Here is a 19,828-nt window from a genome sequence, read left to right as displayed (position 1 = left end):
GTCAGTTCACCAGAGACCAAGACCAGCTCCCAGCCCTGAATGTTAAACGGACACCCAGACCACAGCAGACCAGAGCGAATCAGACTGAACCAAAACGAACCAAATTAGACTGAACCAGAACCAACAGTTGTGCCCCCCCCATCACCCCTTTTTGAAGTGCCTTCCCTGACCTTTGACCCATTTGTGACCCTGGTGTGAGACAGACTCAAGGCGGGACTTGGGAACCTGTGACTTTATTGAGTGACAGGAAGTCGTTACAGTCAAACATTGTTAAAACAACAGGACTAACAAGTGCAGCTGATTGGACACTTCAGCTTTGATTGACAGCTCCATAAATTGGCACATTCACTTTTCTTTGATGCAAACAGTGGTTTGTTCTCAACCACAGACACACACGTGGGATCCATGACAATGAAACATGATACAAAGATATAAACACTATTTATAATCATATCATACAAAAGAGTTTCCTCTGTGAGCTCAGGGGCGGGACCACAGTGACATAGAAATACTCAGCAAAACCACAAAACCCACAGACAAAACAAAGGGCTGGGCTCAAGTGCTCGGGACAGGGTTTATGGAGCAGGGGGAAGGCCAAAGATTCAAAACACAACTCCGAACAAGAGAACAGACAGCCACAGTAGCCTATCACAATGCAGGATTCATTTTGACGGTGCTAGCATAAAAAATAATAATAAATAAATAAATAAATAAATAAATAAATGTGGGGCTTCACAGGAAAGAGGTGGAGTTATGATGCAGAGAAAGACTTTTTTCATCCACTTTTATTTTTGTCTCCCACTTATTTGTAGGATTCGTGATAATCATCATCATCTTTTTGCCGAGTTTGTCAATGAAAACGATTAAAGGCCCCAAATGATGCAGAAAGGATGCTGGGCTTTGATCAGCTGACATCAGAAGAGGGAATCAGGCTAAAGTGATGCCATGGTGAGGAGAACTAATCAGAGCCACCCCTGCCTTCCCTCTTGTTTCAGGGAACTTCCTTCCTCCTCATGTTGAAGGTCAAATATTACTGAACCCTGATGAAGATAATGTCCTCTTTTCCTAGGGCGCTTCATTCCTACTTGCTCCCTCACAGGAACTGTCTCCTACACTGACAAATTTCATCCTTCCTTCCTATGTAGGAGCTTCCATATTTTCTTCTGCAGAACTTTCCTTCCTCTCAGTAGGGAACTTCACCTCATCCTCCCCAAGAGGTGACATTCTTGGTCAATTTTTCCCTGCACCCTTACTTTCTCTGAAGCATCCTTGGTGAACGATTGTTTGTGTCCTGTAATCTGGGACCTTCAACGTTTCAAATTAAATGTCACATCACAGGTATGACATCACAGTTTTTACACAAACAGACCCCGCCCCACAAACAGAGAATTAAACAGCAGAATAATTACAGAGGTGAAAGAACCTGGAGAAACCTCCATACAGTCCAGACACTCTCCTGATTGGTCAGCTTTTGCCTGAAGTCCCTCCCTCTCTGAGGTTATTGGTGCTTGTAGCCAAAAAGCAGGAAAGAAATTAGGAAAAACAAGAAGGCTCCTACATTGGAGGGACGACAAGGCCTGACATGGCTGCAGAGAGAAAGAAAGAGAGAGAGACAGAGACAGACACAGAGTTTAACAGATGTAAACTGCAGCAAAGAAACTGACTTTAAGAGAGACGAGGTAATGACATCACTGAAATTGTCAATAAAACAATCAAAGACCTCAAACGATCCAGTTTCCTAAGTAGGAAGCCTCCTTCTTCCTACTTAGGAAACACGGAGCGATAGGTTATCATTGCCTGATGATGACGTTGTGTAGGGAAACACACAGACATACATACATACACACACACACACACACACACACACACACAGGGTAACCCAAGCACTGTTGGTGTTGCATGGAGAGTGACAGCTGAATGCATGTTTTATTCTATAAAAACCTACAGAAACACACACACACACACACACACACACACACACACACACACACACACACACACACACGCACACTAATGGAAGGATACGCATGCGTTAGGCAGTTGGTGTGTGTGATGTCAGCGTTTCTGACAGAGGTTTGTTGAGGGTTAAATATTCATGGTGCTCTGTCCTCACTGAGGTAGAAAGTCTATCTATGTGAGTGTGTGTGTCTCTTCATCCATGTTAAATATATTAAATATAAAGTTAATAAGCTGAAATTAGATTGTTTTGTTGATGATGATGCGTCTGAGTGTCATCCCTGTCCCCCGAGGCCTTGGATGGGTTGACCTACCTTGGAGCCCACTGGCATTGTTGGCGGAGCAGTTTGGGGGAGGAGGAGATGCCGGCGGTCGGACAACAGGAGCGAAGGCGCTCTTCTGTTTGACAGCAGAAGAGAAGGAGAACACTCCATGGGAGGAGTTACAGTTGGACACCATGGTAGGACTAGAGGGGACAACTGGAGGACAAAGTTCAGACATCAGGGACTTCTACTGGAGAGCAGGAATGTGCCCAGTAAAAAACAATCCACTAATTTGGTCTAGATTTTTACAATGTTCATCCTCTGAAGGTTCAACCCTAGTGATACTGAGACCAGGACCAGGACCAGAAACAGGACCAAGGACGGTGAGTCCTAGATTGTGTTCTTCCTGGACAGTGAAGCACAACCAGGAGTATTTACCTTGATACTTACTGCCGTAGGGAGAATTGGCAGACGATCCGTTCAGGAAACCCGGTGATGTTGCCACACCAAGGTTTGACATGCCAGTGTTGCTGTAGCCATTCATGCTATTACTGACTGTATTGCCATAGTTACTCTGTTGGGGGGTGGAGCTTGGGACATAACCCCGTGGTGACACGCTGCTGGTGTTACGACTGTAGCCAACTGGAAGAGAATGACAGCAGTTGGGAATCATACTGCAGGAACTAGGCAGTTCTAGATTTAGCCCCAGTCCAGGTTAACTCTGTTGGCTCTCGTCCCCTGAGGGAGACCAAGATGTGGTTAGAGTTTAGGGAAAATTAAGTGAGTGCACCTTGAGTTTCTCTGGCTACAATGCCAGATCCTAGGAACTTCCACAGGTCCCATGAACACCCTGCTATCTCCACCAGAGCCTGCCATAAAGAAGCCACTTCCTTTGAAGCATACCTTGGGATGTCTCCGATACGTTGACGGCCAGCTGTCCGCTGAAGGAGTTCACTCCCATCATGCCATGAGAGGCAGTGTTGCCTAGCGACGGGATCTGGTTGTGGTTCCTGGGCACGCTGTAGAGCGCCTCGGCAATGTCTGCTGCTCTCTTCAGGATGATCTCCTACAGCCATGTAACACAGGTCACACCAGTCAATCATCTTTAATTCAGGTATTCTTCTTCCCAGTCGGGTCTTGGTCCTGGTCCCAGAGTCAGGTCTTAGTCTGGTTCTCATGTTGTTCAGTGTCAGTTTGTTGGTCTGTGTGTGTCAACATGCAACCTTGAGAAAACACACACACACACACACACACACACACACACACACACACACACACACACACACACGCACACAATTATTATAACAACAGTTGGATTTACATTCGTGTGCAACCTCTGTCAAGGTTACTCTTTCATTTCACTAGACGCGTGTGTGTGTGTGTTGTGTTATTGTGTATGTTTGTGTGTTTTGTGTGATTGTGTGTGTGTAGTGATTAACTGGCGGGCTGAGAAGCGTGTCGGAGTTGGGGATGAGATTTTAAAACGCCCCCTCCTCCATCAGAGTTTCAGGTTCATAAACCTGCAGCAGCTCCGTCCTGCTCCCTGAGCATCATGGGAAATTTGTTCTTTTTTACAGGAAAATAAAAACATGTGGAAAAGTCACAGAGTCTGTGCCAAAGTTACTAAGACACTGATCACAAGTTTCACTCCAGGTGATGAAGACAGATTAGGTTGTTGGTTGAAGGCTCTGATCAGACCTGTAGTCAGGTCTCTACTTAAACTCTAATTAAAATGAACCTGTAACTTCATAACTTAATTTATTTAACAGGTGATTTAACAGGTCTTTTAACTGATGGAGACTCATGGAGACCAGTTACCTGGTTGCTATGCAGAGTGGAGAGGTGAGTTACCTGGTTGCTGTGGGGCAGTCCGTAGAGCGCCTCCACCAGGTCAGCTGCTCTTTTCAGAAGCACTTCCTGCAGCAGAGTAGAAGCACCACAGAAGAACAAGAGATGGTTAACACATCAGAATCAACATGACGTGAGGAAGGTTCAGCCTTGTCATCTTCACCACCCTAAAGCTGCCGATACACTTGTGTGTGTTTCCTTGCGGTCCATGAGAGTTGTGTGTGTCCATATGTCTGTCTGTTTCACTGTCTGTGCGTGTCTGTGCATCTGTCTCTGTGTCTATCTATGTGTCTTTGTGTGTGTCTGTAGGTTTCTCAGCATGTCTGTGTGTCTCAGTGTGTGCCTGTGTGTGTCTAATCAGCAGTAACACACTGAATCCTTCTTCAGTCTTTATCTTAATTAAAGTCTCTGTCTGTTAATTTGCTGCTTTTCATTACAAACTTCAGGAGCTTTTCAGTTGGCTCCACCCCCTGAGAGCTACCGCCACCCTGCATCCCTCCATCCTCATCCCTCCACCCTTCCCCCTCCATCCTCATCCTTTGTCATCTCACTGACTAACAGTGAATAATAAGGCTTTCTTTTGTCGCTATAAACACAGTGTGTTTTACATGCACAGTCACACACAATGGACAATGTCAAAAAATATGTTGGGGGGGGGGGGGTGTCAGTCATGACAGCTCACTTTCTGGTGTTGAAATATGTCACATGACCTTGTTCAGGTGAGTTCACCTCTTAAACTACAAAACAACCTGAGTGTGAAATGTTCACTGATGTCCTCCATGAGCTCTGTGTGTGTGTGTGTGTGTGTGTGTGTGTGTCAGACAGAAGCAGTGTCACAAACATCACAAGCAAAACAAAGAAAAACTGAAAAACTCTTATTTGAAAAATCAGATAAGAGAAAGACTGATAAGTATGTTTGTGTGTTGGGTGCGTGTGTGTGTGTCAATCTCCTTTATTGCCACATGGCTGCACTCGCTGATTACCCGATTTGACTGTTTCAGCCTCTCTGTTTGCCAATGGGCTTTACACACACACACACACACATATACACAGGGTGACCGTTTGTGTGTCTATAAAGTCTGTGTGTGTGTGTGTGTGTGTGTGTGTGTGTGTGTGTGTGTGTGTGTGCGTGTGTCTGATGTTGATGTGGAGCGGGTCACTACGAGATATCTGATTGGTTGAATGTCTGTCAAGTGGAACCTGAAGTGCAGATCTTGATCAGAGCTGAGACGTACTGCTACCGCTTCACATTTTTTCCTGATTGTTTCCGCAGCCAAGAACAAGGCATCATGGGTAACTAAATGGAACAATTTTGCTGAATTATATAAGATGCTGTGGGATGTACTTTTGATGTAGACCTGAAGAACCTCAGATGTTGTGCTCATGTCACTGCAGGTTTGATTCACACTTTCTATACATGTTTGGTAAAGTTTCACAGTGAAAAAACAGTAATGTTTAAGCTGACTGTCACCAGTGGCCACCGCACTGCACATTACCGTAAATTCACAAATATTTGCTCTATTGGAGAAATGCCAGCTGTTTCTACAAGCTGTTGTGCTTGGCAGCCAATATTGGGTCATTACGGTAATTCCACTCAAGCTGTTGCCAGAAATTGCTGAATCTTTTCCTTTGTTATTAAATGTTAATAGATTCTTTCAACACGTGAGCTGCCGGGTATCGAAGGTTCTAAGTGTTCTGGAAAATAGGCCAAAGCACTGACAGGACACTTTGTGGACCGTCTATGGTTAAAATAGGCAGAAAGTCCAGGTGGACAGCAGGAATCTTCGGTGTAGAAGGGTTAAGTTTAAATAAACACACACACACACACACACAGTGGAATGAGAAGATGCAGCTGATGATTATCAAACCTCAGAGCACCCAACCAGAACAGACACTGATGAAAACACAAACAAAAAGCTACTGTTTCTATGGTGTTTGTGGGTGTGTGTCTGAGCTGTACCTTGGGCAGCCTCTCTGGATCTCCAGGGTGACGGGGAATGACCTTCTGTAACCTCTGGAAACCATAATCTATGGTGGGCTCATTCAAGGCTGGAAAACAGAGTTGATCAGATTCTATGATGATCTCTGAGTACAGAGACATCATCATCCTGATCATCATCGTCATCATTGCTTGCACTACCATCACCACCACAGTCATCATTCCGGTCCGTCATTATGATTGGCAGTGGGGTTTGCCAATCAGAACCTGTTGCTAAGCATCAGGCTGAATCAGTGTTACCTGTGTAGACGAAGCGTCCCGGTGCTCCTTTACAGAACTGTTTGGACTTGTATGACAGCGTAACCTCAACAACCCCTGGGATGTGACGGGGCGGCGTTTGGACCCGGATGGCGTGAGGGGTGATGAGCTGAAGAGAGAGCTGATCTCAGTTACTGATTAATGATCAGGTTCTAGTTACCTTTGCTGGGCCGACAAAACCCAACTCAACCCGTTTCCTCTGAATGGGTCCACAGTGTGACAGATCAGGAACACCTGAACATTAGACTTAAATATTCGTCATGACATCATCTTGATCTCTCATCCCAAACAGAGAAACCTGGTTTTATGTCTGACATCTGATAAGCCATGTGTGATCTAGTCCCCACATCTCAACGCTCTCTACCAGTGACCTCCCTTATGGTCTAATAAAAATGTTGGCTTCACTGTAGATTTATTGTAGGTAATTTATTGTACCTCACTCCAGACCAGCATTGTGCCGAAGACAACCTGCAGGCCGTCAAAGAAGTTGTCTCCGATCAGGATGACGGTGGCTCCGCCCGTCGTCCAGCCCTCACTGGGACTTATGGCTTTAATGCAGGGAGTGGCTGCTGGACGAGAGACATATATATACACAGAGAGATGCTTGTTAGGCCAGGTGAATGTCACTTGGTTTCTTAGGCGTGAGTCTGGATGATGGACTTATCCAATTTCTGAACACATCACCCTGCATCTGCCGACATACCAATAACCATGCTTCTCCGAAATCCCTGTTTCTCCCAGTTCTAAGCATGCGTGCTGCATTTACTAACAATGTTTCCTGAAGTCTCTGTCTCTCCCAGTCCCTCTCCTCTCTCTGTGTCCTCATCCTGCAGGGGATGGATCATCACTACCTCATGTTCCTGCCTGCTGCTCCCACATCTTCATGAACTTCATGCAGCATCATGTTCCTGCTCCACCTGAGTATCACCTCCTCCTGTTGTCATTCTCTCCTTACTCTACCCAACTTTGCCCCCCCGTGTGTGTGCGTGTGTGTGTGTGCGTCTCTCTCTCTCTCTCTCTCCCTCTCTCCCCCTCCCCCGAACCGGTTGAGGCAGACCCCCCCCCCAGCCTGGTTCTGCCCAAGGTTTCTGCCTCTTAGACGTTTTTCCTGCTCTGTATTTACAGTCACAGGGTTAGGAATTTCCACTATACCTTCGATTGATCATGTTGTTCTTTAAATGGACTTTGGTCTTGGACTTTTACATGGATTTTAGTATTAAGTTTTAAAATATGTTAAAATTGTATTTGCCACTCTTTATTGACCACTGAAAAAAAAAAACAAAATAAAATTTTGTCTCCAGACAAAATGTAAACTTCTGAACAATCAGTCATAGAGACAGAACTCAGTCCATCAGGTCCAGATCTTAAGTCCTGGAAACATTCATCTACACAACTGCAATACTACCAAAGCTGAAGGTCACACACACACACACACACACACACACACACACACACACACACACACACACACACACACACACACACACACACACACACACACACACACACACACACACACACACACAAAATGTGATTTAATTGGATCGTGTCTTTCATCCAGTTTAGCTTAGTTCACTCACACACACAGACACACGGCTGTAATGACTCCTCTTTTTTCTTTCAAGTGCAGCTGCAGATTAATTATAAAGTGAAATGAAAGCACATTGCTTGTGTGTGTGTGTGTATGTGTGTGTGTGAGAAGCTGAGCAGCTAATCTCACCACTGACGACTTAAAGTGACACTACCGTACCTGACTTTGGCTTTATTCTCGTCTATTTTTTCTATTCTCTACAGTGTCAGAAGTTGACAGTAAAACATGTAGTCTGTTGACCTTTGACCTTGTTATGTCACCTGACGAAACTTTATTTTGGGTTTAAACTTCATGAATATTATGTGACCACATTAGGATCTGCACCAAGATCCTGGATCACAGATGGTGGACAAGCACCTTTCAGCTGGACTTCGAGTCATTGAAGTGTTGGCCATCAAAATGATTTTATGATCTCTGAATTTTATAGTCAATGATATGATAATCTGTTGATAATCTCTGATGTGATAATAATAATAACAATAATCTGAGGGACAACTTGTCTCTCATCAGACTGAAATATGTCGTCGTGTTGTTAACCTGAATCAGAGTAAAATCAGGATCCTAGTCCAGATTATTCTGGTTCCAGGTCCTCTCATGTCTATGGTGGGTAACAGAGGAAGCAGGAAAATAAGGGAGAGGGTTCAAGCCACGGGACTGTACTGGGCTCTGAGTGGGAGGGGTAGTTTCCATGGTTACCATCTTCATCTTTAATTAGGAGGGCAATTATAGAGGTTGAGTGGCCTGCGCGCGCGCGGACACACACACACACACACACACACACACACACACACACACACACAGGTCTCTGGGGACAGTGAGGTGTCTGGTATTTCTACCCATAAGCCACTGGGGTGTTTCTCTTCAAAGACCAAAGTGCTCTTCTCCTTTAAAATGAGACTGAGTGTTCAGGTGTCGGGGGTAACTGCGGTAGTTTCCTGTACCTTCAGACGGGTCCAATCTTCGGGCTCGTCGGCCATGTTTCGAGTTGTTATGTACAAACATGTTGTCAGACACAGCCAGAACGTGACCATCCACATTGACCGTCGTCGACACCACGACCTGCACAAACAGAACTTTATTGATAACCGGCAGAGACAAACAGCTTCATGATGTCAGCTAAACAGACAGTTTCCAGGTAAAACTTTCCCAGAATGCACTTCATGAGGCTGAGATTCATCCAGTCTCCGAGGGACAGGACTGTTTTCTTTCTGTGTTCAACCACCAAGTGTCAAAACCACGCCGGTCACTTTGCACCCCCCACCCCGATCTCTGTGATGAACTGTATAACTCTGCACTAGGTGGGAGGGGGAGGAGTAGCAGGAAGAAAGAGGGATTGGAGAAGATGGGACACTAAAAAACTGAATATTTATGGTTGTACATTTGTTGTTTATATATTTCAAACTGTGTGCTTTCTTTTACTGTTCTTGTCGGTGCTGTACCTGCTGGAACAACAATTTCCCTGACGGAGACCTCCCAAGGGATTAATAAAGTCTATCTTATCTTATCTTATCTTATCTTATGTCATAGCCTCACTATGACAGCCCCTCAGCTGCAGCCATTCATCATCTGCAGCTGGTTATCGTGTTATTGTCATTGGTCCATGGTGACAGAGCAGTGGGTCACACAGTGAGTGTCCTCTGTCACCACGGTGACGAACCAGCACACCCTTCACCCTGCTGCTGCCACGACAACCGTTGACATGTCCAGAGGCTTCACCTGACTTCACCTGTCTCCCTCTCTCTCCTCATGTTCCTGGAGCTTGCACACTCGTCCCCTCCCCCTCTGCTACTTTAACTGGACTGAACATCCTGTCAGCCAGCCCAGTGCAGCGTGGAGACGGGGGGGGGGGTGGTCATTGTGTGTATGAGACAGTGTGTGTGTGTGTGTGTTTGGGCGCACAAGCCCGAGAGAGAGAGATACAGTGTGTGTGTGTGTGTGTGTGTGTGTGCGTGTGTGTGTGTGTTTGTGTTTGTGTTTGTGTTTGAGGCTAAGACAAAGAGAAAGTGTCTTTTTTTTTTACTCCAACAGTAGAATTAGAGATGGGACAGAAAACTCAGAATAACTGCCCCGCCTTCTCAGTTACTGACAGTGCTCCAACTGTTATTGTTACTGTAGATGTTATTATTGTTGTTATTTATGTGATTATCCTTAATGACCTCGTGTCATATCTGCAAAGCAATAAGCTTCAGGCAGCCCTGCAGTGATGCATTATGGGTATAGAAGGTCCTTCAAAGCCACGTCCTGCCCTTTAGGGAAATGAATTCATCTGTGTGTGTGTGTGTGTGTGTGTGTGTGTTACCTGAAACCTCCTCATGTCTCGTGGGTTTCCAGCATTTTTCAGACAGTTCTGGTTACACTTCAGAAAGAACTTCAAGAAGAACCTGCAGACACACACATTAACTTTACAGTAAGTCGTGTTCAGAGGTTATTCAGGTTCTCCTGTTCTACACCACCAAACTGCTGATGGTCAACACAGGAGCTTCTTGTTGTGTAAGTCTCTCAGCAGCTCACCTGTCCAGGTGGACCACACACATACAGTCCTATCGTCAGCTTCTTCTAGACACAGGTTATCTACAGCTACACTCCTTCTCTTGTCTCCTTTTTTCCTCCTTCCTTCCCTTTCCTCCTTAGAGAGAGCGATCAAGGTTATAAATCTACACACAGGATGGATTAAGCTTTCAATTTGTTATATGATAAGCAGGGAAGACCCCCCCCCCCCCCCCCCCCCCACACACACACACACACACACACACACAGCTGTTCGTATTTATGAGCAGGAAATTAGGACGCACCACAAATTTATCTCCAGGAAGAGCAGGAGACACACTCTGACACTGAAAACACACACACTGAACACACTCTGACACTGTGTTGGAGTTAATCTGCTCTATGAGGTAGAAAATGTAGTTACAGTTTGAGGAGGAGCTGAAGGTAATGACACAATGTGTGTGTGTGTGTATGATTTACATGCTGTTGGCAGCACTGCCTGTTAATCTGATCCGAGCCATTTCCACTGCACTCCCCCCCCCCCCCCCCTTCTCTCTCTGTCTGTCGTTCTGTCTCTCTGTCTGTCCGTCTCTCTGTCTCTCTCTGTCTGTCTGTCTGAGCAGTGTGGAGGTCCAGTCCCACAGATCAGACCCATCACTCCCCCCAACGATAATGCCATGATGATCAGACCAGGTCACCTGACACTTGGTCATGTGATAAGTATTTTGAGCCAATCAGAATTGAGGTCCACAGAGCTCAGCCTACACGTAACTGAGACCTGAAGGAAACAACAATGGGTCCTCATGGAGACGAGATAAAGATTTGGCTGAATGTCAATAGAAACAACTGTTAATTATCAGCAGGATGTTAATTGATTAACGAGTTGATGGAGAAAAAAGGGGGAGGAGTCAAAAATAAATACCTGTCCAATCACGACTAATCAATATCAATGTATTTGTAAACACAGAGACCAAGACCACTACAGAACCAAAACCAGGACCAGACCATTAGTCTGATGAGTCCGTTTGTCTTGACCTCCGACCTCTGACCTTCACTGTAATTGGAGACCAGAGGAGCTGTGTATGTGTGTGTGTGTGGTTGTGTGTTCCGATGTGTTTGGGCCTGTCATTTAACGCCAAATGCTGGCCAGGTTTTCTGCTAATTAACATCTGCGCCTGGTTTGAACATGGAGCTAATTACCATCTATTATGACACACACACACAAACACACTTTTCAGCATGTGAAAATCACACATTTTGTCTTCCACTATAAAAGCAGTGTCTGTCAGGTGGCATCACAAGCTGAGGAACAGAGGACCAGCTGTTACCATCAACACACACATACCATCAGGTCAATGAGATAAAATAGCATCCAGATGTGACACAGCTGGTTTCAGATCTGGATTAAACTGAGTCCATTAGAGTTAGTGTGAAATTTGGTCTCTCTGATTGGATCCTGGTGGGAGGGGGGTGTGCAGTAACACACGAACTGTAGATCATAATCACACAAAAAACACACAACAACCAGATCTAAGATCACATGACTTCAGTCTGCGGAAGTCAAAGACCAACACAGTTTTGGAATTTTGGTGTTGAGCCAGGAGAAACCTGCGGTGGAGGGTAAATTCAACATTCACATTCCTGCTCCTACAGCAGCCAGACAGGGTCAAACACACCAACAGGAATATTCAGACTCTGACATTTTACTGCTCAACAACTTAATGTCAGCTGTCAATCACTGACACACAAAAAAACATACCAACACACTGACCCACCCACACACGAACACAGACGGTCAATGCTGCACACTGACAGACACACACACACACTGTAACAAACACAACCTCACTCACAAACACACTGAAACATACTGAGATGCACAGTTTTACAGAATGTGATGTAAAAGACAAGCTAATGATTTATAATTTAATTAGATAATGACAATAAGTCAATCATCTCTCTATCTCTCTCACAGATCAATCAACATGTTGACCAACAGAAAAACCATCTCTCAGAAACATAAAGTCAATGACATCATCAGAGGAGGGTGAACCACAAACTGACAGAGGATGTGGCGCCATGATGACTGCACTGTAAACAGATCAGAAAACACACACACACCTACCTGACAGTCAGGTGTGTGAGTCAGAGAGACAGTGTGTGTGTGCGAGAGATCATTGGTAAGTATTACCAATAGCAGAGAATCACTATTGATTCAAATTTTAGAGGGAAGTTATTTATAATCAATACATTCTGTTTCAAATATTCTCAGCTATGTTTCAGATTTAATAATGCATAATCAGGGTGATATGACATCACAATCACGTGACATCTTCTCACTCAGTCACGTTTCCCAGGAAGAAGAAATATTCCCCTCATCTGTGTGTCAACTCCATTCATACATTTAACATAGAGCCGTCTGGGGCCCCTGGGGGCCCCGACATTATTCTGCTGTCAGTCACCCTGAAGCTCGGCCAGTAATGAGATTCATCCAGAACCGACCTGCAGCATGAGAGGGAATCACACCTATGCCGTTGCATGATTGACAGCGCGGCGTCCTCCCATAATCCCACGCTGCACACACCAGAGACCCTCACAGGCGGGTGATCGTACCCCCCACTCCCCACCAAAAAAAATTTCTCACATCTGATATTCAAAGTGAGTGTGGAAAGATGAGAGCTGGTCCCATCGCCATCATCATCATCAACTGCAAGAGACGAAGAGACAAATCCATCTCTGAGACAAGTCTGTGAGGGCGCCGCCACTTTAAACCGTTAAACCGCCTGAAGATCCTCCCTCCAACATTCTCACCACTGCCTCTTCACACCACACCAGCAGACTGTGGGTGTCCCTAGGGACCAGCACTCAGGCCTGGGGCCAGGGCTCAGGTCTCTCCTTACTCTTACTACAGAAAGGCCCATACCAGAATCTGGACCAGATCAGAGACCAACGCTGTCTGCATTCAAACGGCTGTTTGCATTGTCAATGTCCCCAAGTCCTCAACAATCACATCTGAAGAGGACGTCGTCCTTATGTCTCAAATCTGCAACTCAGACAAATTGGACATTTAATAGCAAAAAAAATAACAGTATTCCAAATTAAATGATAAAGTGAGTGTCATCATGTGACCCAATAACTTATCATGGTGCTGCCCGCATGACTTCTTGTCTGCAGCAAAAGCACTAAAATCACTTATTGAAAAAGATGGTTGGATCTGTTGCTAGGAGATGGACTCAGCACTCACCAGCAGTGATGAAGCTTGTCAGAAGTTTAATTTCCATCACAGTTTTTTGCAAAATAAAAACAATATTTCTAAAATTTTGACAAAGTACAGTTGCAACTTGCAGGTCTTTCCACTGAGGGCTGCTTTGCAACACCCCATAATTCTATTAAAATGTTGTCTCATATGACTCCAATGTGTCGAAGATGGATGAAAGCATTTTGCGCTTCCGTTTTTTTGGGACACTGATTTGCAGTGAACTGGTCATGTGACCCCCTACATTGTGCCAGTAAGGTGTAAATATCCAAAAAGTGTTTCAATTAAACTTTTGCAATAAGCTTCTATATTGACATGTCTGAAAAACCACTTAATAAAAATGTAAAAAATTTTTCGTGCTTTTTGAATTTTTTTTTTCTTCAGAGTTACTAGTTTTATCGGGATATTTAGGTTTATTTCTAGGGGTCATGGAAATGCTCCTACTGGTTACCTGAGCAAACGAGGAAGTCCATGTGACGTGATGCAGAGCAGCTGGAGAATCTATTGAGTCTGAGGTTGAACGTCTCAGCAAACAAGATTTAGGATTCAGGTGTTACCATGGAGATGGGAAGAATTATGGGGACAGTGACATTGAAATTACTGGATTCAGATCACATGATTTTTTCTCAGCAGCTCAAACCAACATGCGTCCTGTTCACTGGTCACCACAAAACACAGGAGACCTTCCATTCATGCTATTCAGCAGCAGGGGGAGAAAAAAGCTGCTTTAATTTCAACAAAAACTGCAGCCACTTACCCCCCCATCACAGACTCGCAGGTGGGGGAAGGGGGATTAATACATTAAGACTCTGGGGGAGAATGGGGTCGGGGGAGGAGGAGGAAGAGGAGGAAGAAGAGGAGGAAGAAGGGGAATTGTACAGTTGAACATCTCTCTGTCAAAACTAAAGAAGAAATGTAACAAACTCACTCCATCAGTGACCACAACATCACTGCTCTGACAAGTTTGAATTATAAACACAGATTTACACATCAGATCTGAGTTATAACAACATGCTGACTTCATGTCAGCCTAACACACACACACACACACACACAAAATCATACACACACTGTATTATCATGGCGTGTGTTTGATCCTAAATGTTTTTCACGCTCTCTCTCACACACATTATTTTAATAGCAACATATTTCTCCTGCCTGTGTGTGTTTGTGTGTGTGTATCTGTGCGTTTTACCTGTCGATGATGACAGGGTCTGATGGCGTCTCGTTCCTGTTTCCACAGCTCTTCTTATCACAGCAGCGACTGACAAATACAATAAGAAGTTTGTTTGTTTATATTCTCAGTAAGGACCAGTCCAGACAGAACCCTGACGCTCCACAGTCCATCAGGGAACGACACATACCAGGTCTGACTGTTTATAGTGGTGGACCAGGGACTCTCTTTAGTCCAGGTCCAGTTTCTCACCTGCACATGATCTCATGTGTCAGAAGAACTCGGCACATCTCTGGATTCTTGTCCTGACCTTCATACACGATTGCCTGAAAACGACACAGACACTGAGTGGGGTGCAGCAGAAAACACCTTTGGACCACGTCAGATCCAGCTGGTTATGGACCCGTCTACTCCTTATTGCTCAGTCATCTCCATTATGATGAATGAGTGATAATGAGTGGCGACCCGTTAACCTGGAGAATACAGAGACTGACATTTGATACCCTGAACATTTCAGATCATCACAGGAAACGGCTGGAACCAATGAAAAGCCTTTCTCACAGAGGGCAAATGCTGCTGACGCTAGTTGAATCCTCAATAATGAAATGATTCGTTACATTAAAAGGAATCAACTGTTGCTGCTGGGGACAGACTGAGCTGAGAGTTGTGCCACTTTCACTGTACAATTATTATGGCCAAAAATATCACAACAATTTTATAACTTAAAGATTTATCAAAACATCCATCAGACACAGGGACTATTTTGAGAGATTGCTTGTGCAGTTCATCTCTGCATTCTGATCTACGTGTTTTAAAAGTATAAAAGTATAAAAGACAGTAATTCCGCTAATCGTGGTTGGGGGCTTTTATTTACTCAACTAATTTTATCATAAAGTTTAAAATGTTTACAAAGTAAAGATTGTATATTATATATTGTATTAATATAATTAGATCATTCCTATTAACGAGAGTAGATTGTTCATTGGTTTGTTCTATTCCATTACAATCTCTCTACGATGGCGTATTGATTACGGTGCTGAAATCAAAGCTGAACAATAAGATTTGTTATAATCACAGATTTCCTGCACATGGAGCACCTGAACAAGAACTCCGTCTATCGTGGACCAAAAAACTCCCACACAGCAGATTTTGTTTTTCTGTCAGGGGGATAAAGAATCTCCCCCAGGGCAACTTTCAACTGCATTGTGCACGACTTGACAGTCACAAGCAATGTATGTGTGTGTGTGTGTGTGTGTGTGTGCTACAGAGGAAGAAAACGAAAGAGAAATACAACAAAAAGCCCGTTCACTACAAAATTCCCTTGTTCTTGTTACATTCAATAATATTGTGGGTGAATTATTTACGCAATATTCATTTCAATCTTAATTATGATTTAATTGCAATTATCACAAAGATAGTATATTGCAACACGTCGTGGACTGGCTCAGTGTGTGCCCAGGTTAATGGCGACACCCAATGCCATGTTCACTTCTCACGGTCTCATCAAACAGGACGTCAAACCAACATGGCGCTGAGGTCAGCTGTACGCTGACAGATGCAGCTTTCCGATTAGCTGATCTACAGAGCAGCATGTGTGGACAGGCAGACCTCACCTGGACAGCTAACCACTAACAGCTGAATGGGTGGGTGCATTATAGGTGACGAGCCTTCAGCAGACCTTTAACCTTTGACCTTTTTGAACAGACATCTGCGTTGACTGTCCGGAAATGGGTGTGAGGGACGATCAAGGTGAGTATGAGGAGAAGTCCGTGAAGTCGGAAAAACGGATGTGAGAGAGATGAGATTAAATCTCTGTATCTGGTGATTAAATTATTGACTGATTGATGGGTGATGATGCAAATTAATATTTGATGATCCATACTATAATCAATAATCAGTTTCTTACCTGTTTGGTCATCGAGTCAATCAGACGGACGAACAAATCCTGCTCCGTCCTCACTCCTACACACACACACACATACACACACACACACACACACACACAATCTTCAATGACAGCTCGTCTCAGGTGAGCTCCTTGACTCCTTTGTCTGGGTCGTCCTGTGCAGTAAAATGAGTGCACCCACCGTTGCTGTAGAGCAGCTGCAGTTTGTAATGAATCCCGTTGTTGGTTTTCTCTCCGGTTGGCTCCTGGACATAAAAATGCACAAATCAACCCAACAGCAGCGGAAACAGTGGTCTTCTATGTGTGTTTGTTTGTGTTTGTTTTGGGACACCACTCTGGTACTTTGTCTGCACCTATCTAAGCTTGAGTGTGTGGAATAAGTGTCTTTACCTGCTCAATCCCCTAAGTGCAGGTGTGTTTGGTTTCGGGCTTTGGGGACATTGTGGTGGTGACTGAGGGTGTGCTAGGTTCACCTTTTCTTTCTCCACAAAGTCGACATAGGCCGTGCGTTCAATCTCAACTGGTTGACCCTGGCGGTCGTATAGCGCCAACACGAAGTGGAAGAAGTTGGACTTCCGCAGGTTGGATGGAGGCTGCTTCTCAAAGTGAGCACGAGCTAACCCCACCCCACTGAGAGAGAGAGCGAGAGAGAGAGAAAGCTGCTCAGACGGGAAGAGACAAATCCAACACTCGCAGTGATCATGTTTATGCCATTAAGGACCTGATGACATCAACTGCTACAATCCAACCATTTCGAGGGAGAAATTCAACATGGGCAATAAGTAAAGATTTAAACTACATAAATATAAATCACATAAATGACAACGACAAGACTGGGCATGTTCAGGGTGGTATGGCCATAAACATAAATGACAATGACATCATCAACATCAATTACATCGATATTGATGATGTCATAATGTAAATTACACTTTATTTAATTTCATCTGTGACAAAAGACACAAATTTAAATTCTACAACTGATGAATGAATAAATATATAAATAAATCAGTATGAAGCTTCAGAGTATTAAAAGTCATTATCATCATAATTTAAAGGCTGGAACTCAAAAACGCCCTCAGCAGTTTGTGTGTACAGACAAAATCTGTGTGTGTGTTTTATATATCTGGCCTAAATCTGTCTGGCCAGGTGGACTCTGAGCCTCCGGTCTCCTCTCTTTGATCCCAGAGTTGAACCGAGAGCTGGACCTGAACCTGAATGTGGACCTATAAGGTATTATCTGAATCTGAATCTGAGCCAGTGATGTTTGTTGGAGAAAAGACAACAACCAGTGGTTTAAAATAAACTCAGTGATACTGAGGAAATGTCACACAGCCACAAATTAGAATGCATTAATATTAACAATAAGCATAAAAAATAATATATGCTGTTTCATGTCAATAATAATATATTACAATTAATATAAATAATTAGAAACTTTTATTAATATCAATCATAAAGATAGTATAATTAAGAGTAATAATAAAAATGTAATAACCAATTCAGTTTTTTTTATTAATATTATTCACATTGTTTTGTAGAAGTAGAGGGAAGTAAATGGGGCTGACTAAAAAAAAAAAAAAAAAGAAAATTTGAGAATGACTGATAAAAACATTTTTGATTTGAACCAACACAATTATTAATTTTTTTTATTGTTGTGGTTAATATTATAAACTATAACAAAGTGTAATTATAATACTTATGTACAAAATTCTTATTATAGGTAGTTATCATTTTACTATAAAAATAATATTGATAAACTCTATCAAAGTGTACAGTTAATATAGTTAAATAAAAGAGGATATGAAGTGGACAAGTGCCGAGGTTTAACCTCACAAACACACACGCTTGCTCATACACACTCAGAGCCGCCGCAGTTCAAATATTAAATATAAAGAAAATTAAGTGAAACTGGAGCTTCATCCTCAAACTGAAACTTGGACTGATTCATCATTAACAGACAATTAGCCGAGTTTCCTGATGTGTTTTAATTTGTGTTTAATGTTTAAATATCACATTTAAATATCACATTCAATTATTGTGTATCTTACTTTATGCATTCTGACAATTGCTTCAGCTGGAACTAAAGAAATGTGTCTGTTGTTGGGATAAAAATGATTGATTTTGTGTAAAAGAACTTTTATTTTAAAGGTTTTAAATTTCATGAGGATGTGAAGTCAGGGATTAAAGGAGAACAAAAAAATTAAATAAAAGAACTACATACAAGAATAAAATAATAAATTTAATAAATAATGAATAAAGTGAAACTACCTGCTTTCAGGTTGAATAAAATTGGTTTAAATGTACTTTTCTTTTTCTTAAGTTTCAGTGAAAAGTCTCTTATTTGAGTCTCAGAAGCATTTTTGATTTCTGACCTTGGCTGAATTTAATAAAATTTGTTCTTCAGTTTAAATGAACCTGACTGATGCTCCAGCTGAACGACAGTTTGTCCACTGGGACTGCAGGTCCCAGAATCCTTCTGTGGTGGTGGTAAGTTTACCTCTGAGCGGCAGTGTTGGCGTCCACCACACCGGCCGAGTGCATCCAGGAGCGAACAGCCAGCGGCTCCTCCTTCATGCTGGCCGTGGCCCCGCGGGGCAGGTTGTCCTGGATTCCGAACATCACCAGGGCCCCAACTCTGCAACTGCTGCCGCCGCCGCCACCAGCCACACAGACAAAACACCTCCAGGAAAAACAGGAGGAGGAAAAGAAGAAAGGTCCAGCAGGAAAAAAAAAACAGAGTTGTGCCGGAGGACAGAAAAGAGGAAGTCAAAGAGCAGGAGCTGGAAAGGAGACAAGGAGGGAGGAAGGAAGAAGGCACAGGAAGGAGAAGTTAAGGAGTTTTATTTTTCTGCTTAACTTTGTCTCTGATTTTTTTACTCTGGGCACAAAAAAAATTATTTTTTAGTTTTTAGGAACATTTTGTTAAATTCTCAGCTGGCATGTGGAGAACCGGCAGGAAAAACGAAAGGAAGGAAAGAAGTAGGAAGAAAGGAAGTAGAAAAGAAAGAAACGAAGGAAGGTGGAGGAAAAAAGGGAAAAGAGAAATAAAATCCTCAGAGGACGAGAAAATGAGGGGAAGAGAGCGGC

The 19,828-nt window shown here is 43.5% G+C and overlaps 1 protein-coding gene across 8 annotated transcripts; it reads right to left on the bottom strand.

Annotated features, from left to right (window-relative positions):
- Positions 1–263: 263 nt before the first annotated feature.
- LOC115059623 (transcription factor COE3-like) lies at positions 264–19,463 on the bottom strand. Of its 8 annotated transcripts, none has more exons than XM_029527219.1 (16): positions 19,239–19,463; positions 17,212–17,368; positions 16,920–16,983; positions 16,739–16,794; positions 15,085–15,158; positions 14,854–14,922; positions 10,215–10,296; positions 8,839–8,974; positions 6,760–6,893; positions 6,307–6,433; positions 6,028–6,116; positions 4,071–4,136; positions 3,123–3,285; positions 2,670–2,861; positions 2,271–2,435; positions 264–1,586 (listed from the first exon to the last, which is right to left on the bottom strand). In XM_029527219.1, exons 1-16 carry the CDS (start codon positions 19,358–19,360, stop codon positions 1,555–1,557), a joined length of 1,728 nt encoding a protein of 575 aa, XP_029383079.1. In that variant the 5' UTR covers positions 19,361–19,463; the 3' UTR covers positions 264–1,554. The 8 variants fall into 8 exon arrangements, with proteins under 8 accessions (XP_029383079.1, XP_029383076.1, XP_029383078.1 ...); XM_029527216.1 differs by having other exon boundaries at positions 2,658–2,861; positions 8,857–8,974; XM_029527218.1 differs by having other exon boundaries at positions 8,857–8,974.
- Positions 19,464–19,828: the final 365 nt, after the last annotated feature.

Source organism: Echeneis naucrates, chromosome 19 (genome assembly GCF_900963305.1).
Source record: "Echeneis naucrates chromosome 19, fEcheNa1.1, whole genome shotgun sequence".
Taxonomy (NCBI): domain Eukaryota; kingdom Metazoa; phylum Chordata; class Actinopteri; order Carangiformes; family Echeneidae; genus Echeneis; species Echeneis naucrates.
The sequence above is the reverse complement of the archived record's forward strand: the minus strand, read 5'-3'. Positions and strand labels throughout refer to the sequence as shown.

What these genes read in the sequence shown, in the direction of transcription:
- LOC115059623 (XM_029527219.1), bottom strand. Translation starts at nt 19,360, where the DNA reads ATGTTCGGAATCCAGGACAACCTGCCCCGCGGGGCCACGGCCAGCATG. An exon ending in GCCAACACTGCCGCTCAGAG is followed by an intron (nt 17,369 to 19,238) that starts GTAAACTTACCA and finishes TCTCTCTCTCAG; the next exon opens with TGGGGTGGGGTTAGCTCGTG. An exon ending in GACCCTGTCATCATCGACAG is followed by an intron (nt 10,297 to 14,853) that starts GTAAAACGCACA and finishes GTGTGTCTGCAG; the next exon opens with GTTCTTCTTGAAGTTCTTTC.